At 45.3% G+C, this 15,001-nt stretch overlaps 1 protein-coding gene across 1 annotated transcript in view; it reads right to left on the reverse strand.

The window, feature by feature from the left end:
* The window catches only part of cpamd8 (C3 and PZP like alpha-2-macroglobulin domain containing 8), a 78,686-nt gene that overhangs the window by 39,474 nt on the left and 24,211 nt on the right, over positions 1–15,001 (reverse strand). Inside the window, 12 exon segments of the mRNA XM_052037784.1 lie at positions 2,452–2,533; positions 3,444–3,620; positions 4,189–4,414; positions 4,695–4,993; positions 5,964–6,015; positions 6,394–6,536; positions 6,692–6,845; positions 9,266–9,497; positions 11,314–11,376; positions 12,461–12,603; positions 12,952–13,043; positions 13,046–13,109. Coding sequence (XP_051893744.1) covers positions 2,452–2,533; positions 3,444–3,620; positions 4,189–4,414; positions 4,695–4,993; positions 5,964–6,015; positions 6,394–6,536; positions 6,692–6,845; positions 9,266–9,497; positions 11,314–11,376; positions 12,461–12,603; positions 12,952–13,043; positions 13,046–13,109 — 1,727 coding nt within the window.

The raw sequence follows: 15,001 nt of genomic DNA on the forward strand, positions 1-15,001 counted from the left end.
TTTTTTTTGTTTTTTTTCCGCCTGGGCTGAATCTCTGAATGAAATCCTGTCTGGGCCGTGAGCCAAGATTTACAAATTGTTAGCTTTTCTCTCCAGCTCCTTCGCACTGATCTAACCATGAAATGTCTTGGCAAACATCAGGTTCCCCTGGACATCTCTACAGTTTCACTGGTGCCCATGCGTGCAGGGATGGGGCTTTTGACAATGAGCCACAGCACTGTTTGGTGATTGTATCTTGGGATCTGCTCCAGTCAATTTGCTTTTTTATTCATGCCCTCAGGAAGAGGCGGAGTTTTGGCACAGAGCCAATGACATCATCCAAACAGGAGACATTTCAGCATCGCACCCAATCACAGACCAGCCAATTATCCAAGCTGGAATTATACCCTTGAGATACTGACAGTGGAATACAGGCTCAGTTTCCCGGCGTTCTGAAACATTCCTGATTGAAAGGTATGGGAGTTAACAGATCAAGCTGACTGTTATAGATGGGATTAAGAAAAAAAAATTACCTTTCTTACTAAAGTCACAAGATGATAATTAAAGTAGGATACATCAATCAGGAATCCCCTCTCCCATCTCTAGATCCAGCCCCTTTACAAATCCTTCTCCACTCATTCAATTACAGTTCTTTGCCACTTGCATCTCTTCCCCCACCCACCCTCTAAGCCACAGTTTCTTCCTGTGTCTGCTCCTAATCCACAACAAGCCCCTCCCAATCCATTAATACATCTCACCAGCAACATATTAATACAAGTTGTGTTAACTTTGAATCTAGGACAAAGGTAAATATCCTAAGTATTATCAAACAAAACCTGGCACAGGTTATATAATAAGATATCAGCTAGGTTACCAAAAGCTTCATCAAAGAGGTAGGTTTAGGTGCATCTTAAAGGAAGAAAGACAAGTGAGAGGTTTAGGGAGGGAGTTCTGGAACTTCTATTCCATTCTCCATTTTGTTTATTTGGCTTCCCCTTAAATACATCTCTGCTGTTCACTCTCAACCACTTCTGTAGAAGCAACTTCTACATGAACATCACTCTGAGGAAAGTTTTCCCTGAATTCCCAAATTAACTTATACGTAAGTATATGTCTTAAGTTGACCACCCTTGTTCTTGTTGCTCCACAATCTTCTCATGTCTACCCCGAATGAAGCTTTTATAACTTGAAAGGCTTTGACTAGGTCATATCGCAGTCTTATCTAGAGAAAAGAGCCACAGCCTTCCTGTTAATTCTAACCTCAGCTCTGGGACCAGCTTTGTGAATCATTAACCTTCTTTCCCCTGCTGCTATGTCTCTCTGAAATATGGAGACCAGAACTATTCATGGTGCTCAAGTCCAAACAAATGTTGGTAAGAATTTAACAGTTTTCTCTCCTTAAGAATCCTATTCCTGTGGGAAAGTACAGCTTGCTCTGGTAGTGATCTGAACCATAGTGACTGATAACACATTTGACTCTGTCCCTCAGCATCCTCTCACCACCCACCAACACCTAAGGAAGTCTGAGTCAATTAAACAAGTGAAGAGCAATAAAGCATCAAGTCCTAATAGCAAACCAGTTGGAAATTTGAAAGTTGGGGAAGAAACACCGACAAAAAAGCCTATTTCCTGCTCCTTAAAACCTGTCCTACTGAAGAAATCCTCACTGACCTACACAATGCTAACCATCAACATTTTTATAAACGGATATTGGGCTGACCATGGCAATGATTAAGGCATTGTCTGCCTCTTCATCGCTGGGAAGATTGTTGTTAGGACCTTACTGAATCATGCACTTCCCCCTTGCAGAGGAGATTCTCCCCAAGTCCTAGTGTGGCTTCAGATCATCACGAGGTACCCTGGTATGGTCCTTGCAGTCAGACAGATCCATGAATAGGATCAAGAACAACACCTGGAGCTATGTATGGCCTTCATCGGATCAAATTTTCTTTTGTGAAGCTTTGCACATTCAAAGGAGGTTCCTAACTACTTCTCTGATGTTAACAGCCCAGAGCTATCAGTGAACATTAGCAAAACAGAAGTTCTCCACTAGTCTGTCTCTGGTCAATCATTAGACACAACAAAGATCCTCAGTGACAGTGAAGAACTGAAAAATGTCCAGCACTTTACCTACCTTGTAAGCCGTCTCTCCCAGAGGGCAAACTTGCATTCCTGGGATCAGAGCTCTGAAACTCTTCCCAGTCAGTGTTCTCTGCCTCATTGATTTAAATAGGCAATGGGGAAATGAAAACTATAGGATGGGAAATCATTGCAAGCTCGGAAAGATGAGACTGGGCCAACCCAAAACCTGATGAATACAGGGAGGACAGAACAGGAAGCCTGAGCTAGTGACCTGTGACCCTGGCACTGGTTAATCTTTCCCAATCCTCCATTCCCAATGAGGAAAATTAGAATTCTCCCCCAATATTTTCTTGATCCTTGTATTCATAGAGACTGAATAAATTCACGCACCACATACTCCCAGAAGAATCCCTCTCACCGAATGCGCTGTATGATCCATCCTCCCGCTTGTACGTCAGCTGACGTTGATATCCTATAGGAGAGAAAATGCAGAGGAGAATCTGTCCAGAATTCCATTTTCATTTTCCATCAGTTGTCACTTCAGTGGAAAAAAAATTCAACCAAACAGCAGCAAGAAAGAGGTTTACCAGAATAACTTGTTGAGATTTTGGAAATGGTGGGTTGTTTGAGCAGAGGAGGTCAACCTTACATGCAAAGGATGAGACAGTGGATTCAATTCTGCCCTTGCTTTCACCATTGGTGAGCTTGACTACGAGTTCAATGTTCAGTCCAAACCCACAATGACTCTTAACTGGCCTCTAAAGTGGCTCAGCCTTAGTTGCTGCAATGTATTATAGGAGTTCTCCAACACAACTAAGGATGGACACTCAATTCCATTAGCCATAAATCAATGAATAGTTAAATAACGTCACCCATAAACTACTTTTACTGATCTCAGAAGCAGCAGTATTTGCTCATGTGCCAAGTTCCCATACTGACTTCATCAAGTATGTATGTAGCCATTCAACCCACTGGGGCATAGAACAGAGAAGATAGGTCACTCCTTGACAGGGCAGTATTGGCTGACTGGACTTTCCAGTGGTTATGGGTGGAGGGTGTGGGGGAATATTTTGGCCCCTTTTCCAAGTTCTGGGTTTATATTAGAGGTCACAAGGTAGTTGCTACTGTTTGTCCATGGGGAGGCCAGTGAGGGGAGACAAGACTTCAGGTTCCCCTTGGGGCAACAAGGGTTCTGGTCCCTCTTGGACTTTAGTTGGTGTGTGTGTGGGTGTGCACACGTGCACGCGCATGGCAGGGAGGGGGGTGCGGGGGCTCTGACCCCACTGTAGCAGATATGGGGTGAAAGGGGCCCCTATCAGGGTCCTGGTAATTAAACACTTTGCCTGAATGGGCCATCCCAAGGTGCGGAAGCAGGGACTCACCTTGCAGCAGATAGTCAGTGGCCTCACTCTCCACCTCGGTGAACAGCTGCTTGGTCTTCTGTAGGTATCTTAACACAAAGACATTCGGGGCAAAGTGGATCATGTTCTGTTCTCCACAGCCAAATGGGAGACGCAGGAGGTTGTCCAGATTATTGAGGGTGGGGCCCATCACATCTCCTGATAAAAGACGTAATAATGAGGGATAGCAGATGCAGAAAGGTTACGAGGAGGAGACACACACAGATACATGCACACCCTACCCAGTGAGAGGCAGCACCCAAGGAGAGGTGGGTCCTTATACCCCGGTGAGTGTCTGCACCCTGTGGAGAGCAGAGAACCCAGACCCTAGTGCGAGTCAACATCCTAGGGAGAGGGAGAACTTGTATCACAATGAGAGCTAGTGTGTTTGAGTGTCTTGTGTTGCTCAGTCCTCACTATCTGTCTCATGTGTGGCCAAACACCTAGTGGGAAGAAGTGAAGCCATCTTGAATGATGGTTTCTCTAGTCACTTTGATAAAATTAGCTCCCTTGGTTTACCTACAAGCCAGAACCACTCTCCTGGAGGTGCTGCCATGTGTTGGGATCTGGTTCCATAAGAACTAGTCGTTCCCAGTAGTTCACAGGTCACTCACAGCAATCACAAACATTTCTCCAATGTACCCCACCCAGCCCAACCCTTCCATCCATCCACCAGTACATAATTGGTAAAGGTTAGTGCATTGCATGGGACTGACTGTGCTTTTACCTATCATGGAGGCCATGGCTCTCTCTGATCCAGGAACCACATTGTGAGGGACACCAAGAGTGAAGGCCTCATTGTGGTTCTCCTCCGATTCCTCTTTCCTCCAGATCTTGAACTCGCCCACTGACCCCCAGCCTGTCGAGAAGCCAATGTATTTGATGTCTGGAACTTTGGCCACCGCCCACTCAACAATCAGCGACTCATTGGATGGTACCGCACCATGTCCCACCTAGGAACGACAGAGACAGTGCACACCTTTACTGAGACCTGCGCCAGATTGCACTATGTCTATTAAATACAACATGGAGGATGATGACCCAGTGAGACGGGTGAAATTCCAGCTGCTGACTAATTCCAATGTAAATACAAAGCAGAAAATACTCCAAAATTAGAAAAAGAAGGAACTCCAGTCCCATGGGAGCTCCCTCAGGTGAAAGGTGAAGGAGCATGCAAGGTCAGCAAGCCAACGGCACCCTGTTTTCTGTGCATACCATGGTACTGCCCCTCACCTGGACTATTCCAGCCTTCCAGCGAATCCAGAAGTTTCGGAACTCGTCCCAGGACAGGATGTGAGGAGTGTTGGCACTGATCACTGGCTCACCCATCTTGCTCACTGTGATCCAGGTCCTCATGTTCTGTTGTCCTCCAATCACAATCTCTACCATTTCTGCCGTGTCGCGAGGACCCGTTGATAAGGCAAAGTGGGCATCATTGTGTGCTTTTACAGCCACGTCAAAGTGCGTCATCCAGGCCGGTTTCTGAATGTACTGGTACTCATACTTGTTGGGGGTGGAGATGTGAATCTTTTCTGAGAAGACAAAGAGAATAATTTGGCCACAGTAGAGGAAGAATGTCAAGGCCTTGGAGAGGAGTGGGTAGGGAGAAGGTTCACTGGAAGGACCCCGATGTTGAGGTTTAGAGGATAGGGGAGCTTCAATGAATTCTATTCATGTAGATTGTTAGAGGGCATTGGATAAGGACCCTCATCAGAAACCATTAGCTATTGCTGAAGCTCATGGTATTGAAGGCAAATTGGTTGGATAGAAAACTGGCCGAGCAGCTGGAAGAAATCATCTTTGTTTGGTCTCCAAATATTCACCATTTCTATAAATGATTTAGAAATGGAAATAGAGAGCCACATATCTAAGACTGCTGGTGATACAAAGGGAGGCGGCATTGTACACAATGTGAATGAAAACATAAATGGATACCAATAGACTGACAAATGGACAAAACTGTGGAAAATGAATTTCATGAGGCAAATGAGAAATAATTCCTTTTGGATCTAAAAAGGTCAGAAGGCTGTACTTTGCAAGTAGTGAAAATATGGAAACTGTGGAGGCCCAAAGAGGTCATTAACATTTTATGAGCAGTTACAGAAAATAATCAAGTCTGATAGAATGCTTGCCATTATCTCCAGAGCACTGGTATACAAGGGCTAGGGTTAGGGTTATACCATACCTGCTGTGGTCTGGACATTACACCAACAGCAATGCTCATTGCTGAGGTGGTGAAAGGTGCTATAGAATTACATGACCCTTTGATCTCTGGAGCTCAGTGTAACTCTTCATTCAGCAACTTGGCTGAGTTGGGAAATAAATTAGTGCAAATAACAATTTGGAAGCTAGAGAATTTGGTCAACACGTATAATGGAGTGGGTAGCATTTGGAGGAGTGATTGCCAGCACCTATAAGCAGTGTACAGTCCACCATCCACGGCCACAGATATGATGAGGACACTGTGTATTCTATCATGTCAACCAATCTAATTACACATACCGTTAGGGCAGAAGAAGATGCTGTAGGTGTAGTCCCTGGGCAAGCCTTCAGGCTGTGGAACACCAAGAGAGAAAGAGGATAATAGAATGATCAGTGCACAAGTCTACAGCACCAATTACCCCTCCACATTACTGTCAATCTCTGCTGAGTTCACAGACACTTCCACAGTAACTGTGAATACCTCGGGTTTTCTTTATTTACAATAACTTCAACTTCTGCAAAGAGACCAACTATCTTGTATACTGTTTGCTAAACTGATGAGACATCATTGACCTGAGATACTAACTACTATTTCTCTCTCCACAGATGCTGCCTGACCTGCATAGCATTTTCTGATTATATTTCAGTCTCTAACATTTTGCTTTTGTACTACACTGCTTTAGGCAGTTTAAGTCCACTAGCAGAGCACACAGTGCCAGGGATCCCTCACCTCCACCAGGACACGTCTCTTCACATAGTCCGTGCCAGCCGGGCTCCTCCTGTCCAGGTAACTTTCATCCAGGTGCCTGCCATTCTTCAGTGCCTGGAGCCCACCCTGGCAGCAGCTGCTCCCACTGTAAGCAAACCCTTTGGCTGTGAGAATAAAGCAAGAGGGCTGTCAACACAATCTGATACTCAATGCACATGGCCGACAGCAGACATGAGATGCAATCACAGAACTGGGACAGGACACTTGGCACTGCCGCAGGAGAAACACTGACCCCTGGGAGTTCAGAATTAACCCTTACCTGTGATGTTTGCGGGGCCCAGTTCACTGAATAAGAGTACGATGGAAGTGGGTTTGGCTTCATCCGAGTTGATGCACATCTTGCGAGTCAGGTGTCTCTTGCCTGGGTGTCCAATAAATTTGATTCCTTTCGGAACTGTAACTTTAACATGAACCTGCAACAGGTGATGAAACTGAACTCAGTCTGGTGCACAAATTCTGTAGTCACAAATGTCCATGGAAGCATCCAGTTCACTGCCATCTCCGCTCACAGCAGAAGGAGGCTCTTGAACCTAATCTCACATCCTGGTTTATCCAAAATTTACTCCCAATCCCTCATTACCCTAACCCAACGAAAATCCATCAATAAAAATCAAAAAGTCTGCAGATACTGAAAACTGGCTCCAGCTTTAAGATTCTGCCACCTTGTTCTGGACACCACCAGCAGAGGGAAGAGTTTCTCTGTCTACCCCATCAACTTTAATTCAATTTCTTGCTTACATCACTCTTCCATCTTCTAAATTAATGGACGCAAATCAAATCCATGCAGTCTTCCTCATAACTTAACTCTTCATGTCCTGGTATTAGTCTGGAGAATTTACATTGCATTCCCTCTAAAGAAGTGTCTTTCTTGTGGCATGGTGCCCTGGAATTCAACACAAATACTGCAGGTGAAATCTGACTACAGCTTTATGGAACTGAAGCTTGGCTTCCTTTGTGTTCCAGCCCCTGGAATCCAGGGCATTACAGAAAGTACAGTCCAGTACCTATTCCAGGATCCTGCTGGTACTTTTATTCCTTCATGAGAAATGGACATCACAGCAAGACCAGATTTATCTTCCATTCCCAAATGCCCTCAGAAACTGTGGTGGTGAACAGCCTTCTTCAGCCACTAGACTGTATAGTCAACATACACCTGCAGTACTTTTAAAGAGGAATTCAAGATATAACCTAGTGATGAAGGAATAGCAATAGACTTACAAGTCTGGATAGTGTGTGTGTTTTGGAGGATGCCTTAGGGATGTTTTTTTCATATATGTAATGCTCCTGTCCTTTTGGGTGGCAGAGGTCGCAGTTTTAAGTGTTGTCAGAGTAGCCTAGGTGAGTAACTGCAACGTATTGCGTAGATGGTACACACTGCAGTTCCAGTATGCTGGCGGTGGAGGGAATGAATGTTTAGAGTGGTGGATGAACTTCCAACCAATTGTGCTGTTTTTCTCCCTCAGTGTGTAGTTGGAGCTGCACTAATCAAACCAAGTGGAGGGTATTCTATCACATTCCTGACCTGTGCCTTGTGGAAGGCTTTTGGTGTTAAGAGGCGAGTTACTTACTACAGGATACCTGTCTCCATAGCCACACTACTTATCCGGTCGGTCCAGCTGAATTTCTGGTCAATGGTAAACCCTGGGATATTGGCAGTGGGAATTTGGTGTTGGCAATATCATTGCATATCAAGACTAAGTTGGTGACCCCTCTCTTGTTGGTCAAGTGTGGCAATGAATATTGTTTTCCACACATCAGTTTGTGTTGAATGAAATCTAGGTCTTCATGTATGGAGGCAGGGGCTGCTTCATTCTCTGAAAAATTACAACTGGAAATAATCATCAGGACACATTATCACTTCTGAACTTATGATGAAAGGAATATTGTTGAAGATGGACAAACCTAGCAAAGGAACTCGTGCAGTAATGTCCTGGGGTAGAATGGTTGACCTCCAACAACCTCAACCCATCATCTTTTTAAGGTGCCACTGGAGCATTTTTTCCTTTGATGCCCATTAGTTTCAGTTTTACAAGGGCTCCTAGGTACCACATTAGGTCAAATCCTACCTCGATATCAAGGACAGTCACTTTTATCTGTGGAATTGAGCACTTTGCTCCATGTCTGTCAGGAGGTCTGGAGCTGAGTGGCACAAGCAAAACCCAAAATGGGCATTGTTATTGGTGAGTAGGCAGCACTTGATAGCACGGTCAATAACACCTTCCATCACTTTGCTGAGGACTGAGAGAAGACATATTTGGGTGGGAATTAACCAGGGCTGGATTTGTTCTGCTATTTCTGGACAGGATTTACCTGGGCAATTTTCTACACTGGTATTGGTTATACTATTGTCACTTGTACCGAGGTACAGTGAAAAACTTGTCTTGCAAGCCGATCGTACAGGTCAATCATTACACAGTGCAGTTACATTGAGTCAGTACAGAGTGCATTGTGGTAATACAGGTAAAAACAATAACAGTACAGAGTAAAGTGTCACCAGCTACAGAGAAAGTGCAGTGCAATAAGGTGCAAGGTCACAACAAGGTAGATCGTGAGGTCATAGTCCATCTCATTGTATAAGGGAACCGTTCAATAGTCTTATCACAGTGGGATAGAAGCTGTCCTTAAGTCTGGTAGTATGTGCCCTCTGGCTCCTGTATCTTCTACCCGATGGAAGAGGAGAGAAGAGCGAATGACCCAGGTGGCAGTTTTGCAACTATACTGGTGCAACACTATTAACCCCAACCCATGGGTTTACCCTGATAATGCCCTCGCCCCCACCCTCTCCACCACCTTCCCCACTCACTCCTTCCTGATATGGCAGTCACACACGTACCTCAGCACAGCTCGGGAGGTAGTTGTGGACCATGAGAGGGATCTTGGTTTGCTCCCCACGGATCACAAAGCTGGGCAGGGTGAAATCCACAAAGAAGGCTTTGAATGTGCGGAGCTCAGTGGGTTGCGCAAGTCCGAGGCCACTCTCCTGGGACAGGCTGACTGCCTCAGTTACCCACGTGGTGATCGAGTCTGGAATCTCCACATGTAATCGAGCCTCGCCTGTGGAGTCACTGTCAGCAAAGAGGTAAGGCAAGATACATGCAGTTAGTCACCAAGTTTGTCAGAAAGGGATTGCCTAACAGAATCTATGCACTTTCTCTCAGTTCCACCATAGAACGACCCAGTGAGAGTACTGACAGGCAATTCCCAAAAAACATTCTTACTGAATGACAGAGCTGGATATTTGTTATGGGATTGACACAGGAATTCATATTGACCAGCTTTCATACAGTTTAACAGTGCAATACATTGGGAGCTGTGGGTATTGGATAATGTGTTACAAAGTCATTTGTGCATTGGATGGTGTATTATACAGGAAGCTGGGTGAATTGGCCAGTGCGTTAAACAAGGAGCTGTATGTACTGAGCATGCTGCTACAGGGGGCTGTGTGTATTGGAAGGTGTGTTGTATAGGGAGATGTGTATATTAGACAGTGGGTCACATTGGCACATCGGTGTTTTCAACAGTGTGTTACATAGAAATGTGTGTATATTTGATGGTGTGGTACATGATGATTTCTGTTTTGGATAATGTGCTACACAGAGAACTGTGTATATTGGCCAGTCTGTTACAGCAAACTGTGTGTACTGGATGGCATGTTACACACCAAGGTGTGTATATTGAACGGTGTGTTACACAAGGAGCTGTACATATTGGATGGTGTGTTACACAGCAATCTGTATATATTGGACTGTGTCACACAAGGAGTTGTGTGTACTGGATAATGTGTTACACAATACACAATGTATGCATTGGATAGTCTGTTACAGAGAGTTGTGCATTGGGCAATGTGTTACAAAGGGAGCTGTGTGTATTGGCTGGTGTGTTACTCAAGGTGTTGTGTGTACTGTATTGTGTGTGGCATAGGGAGCTGTGTATATTGTATGGTGTGTATTGAACAGAGTGTCACTTAGAGAGGTGTTTATTAGACAGTGTGTTATCCAGGCCATTGTGTATTGGACAAGGGAGTTCTGTGTATTGAATGATATAAAGTATTTTAACTGGTTGTAATTCGACAGAGCATCAAACTAAAGCTTTGCTGTGCTGATTGTCAAGGTGCACAGGTGTGAGAGACCGACTCCTCACTGAGACCACTGCTCTCAATCCTTCCCTCCCCTTATTCAAAGCTGTGAAATGCCGTTCCACTCTGATGCAAGCTGTGCTCTCCACTGTTTGGGAGCTTTGGAAGTAAATAAACTCAGAATTCCTTTCATCCTTTGGCTCAAAAGCTGGTAATGTTTTAAATTCTCACATGGGAACACTTAGCCGAGGAATGCAGTAATGGCAAAGCATTGGGAGATATTCTGGCAATGTGTTAAGCGCTTTGAAACAATTTACACAGCTTTTGGAAGATACAAGCTCCACCACATCCTTCAGTTATTTTTTGCTGCATGCACTGGCAGCCACAGTGTTAACATCCTCCTTATTGTTAAGCTGTACTCTGTGCAGCTCCCAATATTGCCTGCTCATCCACTTGTTCTGATTTAAGGAGAAATAAATTGAACTGTGATATTCAGTGACACAGAATTTCTGATCCTCCCAATCCCTATCCCTCATACCCACATTTGGTTCAGTCCAGCCAGCGGACTTTAGGACCCTTTGGGGGGGCTGGGGGAGGGGGGGCGGTGGTCTTTAAGCTTGACATGCAGCTAACCCTTGGCAATAACCTCCAATAACTCATGGAGATGCTGGATGCTCAACTAGTTTTAGCTTATTGGGAGCAGGAAATCCTATTCCCATTTTAAGCATTGTCACTAGGAATGGGATTGGCATCTATCCCGACCCACTGTTGCACTCTTGTATAAATCCCATTTTCAATGCTTCTACCTGATGTTGAGACAATGCCAGATCCAGGTTTCTGGAAAAAATGTCCTTTTCCTCTTCTCAGCTCTGAGCAGAAAGAAATTAGCTTTATGTTAGTGGAGAGCAGAACGTCAATGGCATCTCGCGGGACAGAATTTCTCCCAGCCACCCTGAGGAATCCCATCTACTCTGCACCGTGACCAGCACCACCTCTCCCAGCTGTCTCTAGTTTCCTGGAGCTCCATAATGTATCTTCCTCCTGGCCTCAGTCATCAGCCTGTGGGTTAAAGTCCAGGAGGACCGAGCACAAAATCTCAGGCAACCTTTCCAGTGCACTACTGAGGGAGTGCAGCACTGCCAGAGGTGCCAGTCTTTTAATGAGATGTCTGACCGAGGTTTACTACACAAAGGCACAAGTGTAAAACTACACAGTACAGGACACCATCGACCCATCATATCGATGCTGGATCTTTGAAGAACCCCTTCACTTATTGGACTCCTCTAAGCCTTGTCTCCTTTTACCCCATTCCTAACTCCTTCAATTTGGGCATAGTAGACAAGGAATTTCTGGCTCTATATATATTCATGATTATTAGCCACTGTCTGTATTCACCACTGCGTTACTGGAACCAAGCACGAAGACGACAGATACTCCAGCAGCAGAAACTTGTGAATAATTCCATATGACATAGAAGGAGGCCATTCAGCCCATTGAATCTCTGACAATCAGGGAGCAATCCCATTCCTTCACTAATTTCTCCCTGTAATCTATTCTCCCTACATTTCCATCAATTCTACCACCCACCTATGCTAGGGACAATTTAGAGTGACCAATTAACCTACCAACCCATGCATCTTTAGGATGTGGGAGGCTGTGCAAACTCCACACTGATAGCACTGGAGGTCACGACTGAACCCGAGTCGCTGGAGCTGTGAGACAGCAGCTCTATTAGATGCCCCACTCTGCCACACGTGTTAAATGGCAGCAACCAAAATGTCCTGCTAGTACCACCGTCCCATTGAGGCTGAAACTTAGTTACACCCAGGGGTGCCGGACAAACTCATGGTCAACACTGCATTTTTGATCCTTAAAGGACACGCTGCAGTTTTTACAATGAAGGATTAACCCCTTCAAGTAAACAGTAAGGGTAAAATGTAGAGTTCCTCTTACCTGGGGCTGATCCTTGGCTGCAGGGCTGCCACCAGGGTGCCAGTGTGAGGCTGGAAGCCAGGCACGGCCTCGTCAGTGTACATACCCCCATTCTGTCTGTGATTCAGACTCACCACGTCTGTCATGACCACCAGGCCTGTTTCCTAGGTAACCGGGGAAGCAGACACAGATCAAAGAATCGGTCTTGAGTAGAAGAGCTGAATAATACCCAATGTTCACGAACAATACTGTCAGTATCTGTGGGACCTGTGCCCCAGTGAGAGTCAGTGTCAGAGGAATCTGTATTGCAATGAGAGCTGGTGTCTGCGGGCACATTACCCAGTGAGATTCAGTATCTGGAGAACCTATCCCAGTGATTCAGTATCTGGGGGATCCAACCCAATACCATTCAGTTTCTGGGGACCCCATATCCAAGTGAGAGCCAGTGTCAAGTGGAGAGAAGAATGCAGGTTGGAAACAGAACACAGGAGTGGCCATGAGATGGTGCTTACACTGAAGGCGAAGTGGGCATCCTTGGTGATATCCCAGTGCCAAGGGAACACAGATGATCTCCGTCTTCGTGATGACAGACCCGGCCACCAAAGTGACCATCCTCCTTCGGAATTCCAAAAGCATCTGAAACATCATAATCGGCCAATTCCTGAAAGATCTGGAGAATGAGTGGACAGGGTTAAAGGTCAGCTGATAGTCAGGAAACCCTGGCTATTCCCATACATAACGCGGCAGGACAGTAAATGAGCGACACTCCCCTGGCCAGCACAGATCCCAGTGCCTCTACACCCGGTAGCTCCCAGCTGTGACATCCACCACCAAGGCCATGCTACTGGAGTGACACCACTGGACATCACATGCTCAGACTTCTTGAGACTAACTCTATCGGATCAGAATTATACCACTCTGACCAGTTCTGGGTACCATGCATTAGGAGGTATATACTGGTCTGAAGAGGTACACCTTAAATTTACCAGAATGAGACCCAGGACTCATGACGATGGGCAATCACTGACAAGGCTAACATTTACTGTACATCCCTAATTGCCCTTGAACCCAGTGACTTGGTAGGGTTTTTCAGAAAGAAATTACAACACAAGCCACTTTGTTGGTCTGGAGACAACATAAGGGTCAGAGTAAGTATGGACATCAGACTTCCTTCCCGAAAGGGCATTAAAGAACCAAAATGGATTTTGGTGATAATCCAGTGGTCAACATCACTTTGTATCGTAGGTTATTTAATTAAACAAATTAAATTCCACATAATCTGGGGTGGGATTTGAACACTAAACTCCAGAATGATAATTCAGAGCTCTGAGGCCAGTAATTTAACTGCTGTGCTGCAGACCTAGTGCTGTATTCCCTGGAATCGGTATGGCTAAGGAAAGATTTAATTGAAGTCTTCAAGACAGTATGGGGCGCAAAGATAGCATGGGTAGAGATGCAAAGGGCTGAAGTAGCTCTTGGTTCTTTGTGTAACTTTAGAGGCAAGCCAGCCGTCCTTCTCTCTCACGCATACACAGGGGCACACGCCTGCACACACACACACCCACCCACACACTTAAGTCTGTCAGACAACACTGGGCTGACTCACAGCTGTGATGCCAGTTACTGTAGCAGCAGCTGCAGAGCAGAAAATGAGTTGGCTGTTGCTGGGAACTGGAACATAAGAGATGGTTGCTCCCCCTAGTCACAATAATCTGAACAAGGGGAACCAAAATCAACCAGCATTTCCACTCCTCAACTCCAGTAACGAATCCAGCAAGAAAGTGCAAAGAATGGATAAGACTGGGGCCAGCTGTGCCACCTTTCATGGTCAACCTGAGGGAAGTGAAGGAATTGATGGAGATGGTTGGATCAAAGGAACACAAATCTTTATTTTTATCCCATTCCCAGGAACAGAGACTTCCCAAAATAGGTTGGTGATTTAGGAATCAGGTGCAGCTAAAGCACGGATAAAGTTCTGGTCAGTCCCCACCCAGAAACATTGCGTTCAGTCTTGGAGATGCACCTCAAAGGAGATCGGAGCAGTTTTGTAAGGACCAGCGCCCAGGATTGCCAGAATGCCAGTCAGTTGGAAGGGATTAAAACATGAAGGCAAGTTGCACAGACTGGGCTTGGATGGTGTCTGCTAGCAAAGATTGGGGCAACCCGATCAAGGGGTTTAAAATGATTAAAGGATGTTAAAATATTAGATGGAGGTGAAGTATTCCCAATGGCAGAGGAGTCCAGAAATCTTCCCACTGGTGGAGGTGTATGAAAAAGGAGGCACAGCCTGTTCAGGGGTGATGTTATTTTGATCATTTTTCAGGATGTGACTATCACTGGAAAGGCCAGCATTTATTGCCCATTCATAACTGCCCTTGAAAAGGCACCTTTCTGGAACTGCTACAGTTATTGTGGTGAAGGTATTTCAATAGTGCTGATGATTAGAGTGTTTCAAGATTTAAACCCAGTGACAGTGAAGGAACGGTGATACATTTCCAAGTCAAGATGGTATCCCACTGGGAGCAGGTCCTGCAGGAAATGGCATTTCCATTCGCCTGCTTC

This window comes from Pristis pectinata, chromosome 24 (assembly GCF_009764475.1).
Source record: "Pristis pectinata isolate sPriPec2 chromosome 24, sPriPec2.1.pri, whole genome shotgun sequence".
Taxonomy (NCBI): domain Eukaryota; kingdom Metazoa; phylum Chordata; class Chondrichthyes; order Rhinopristiformes; family Pristidae; genus Pristis; species Pristis pectinata.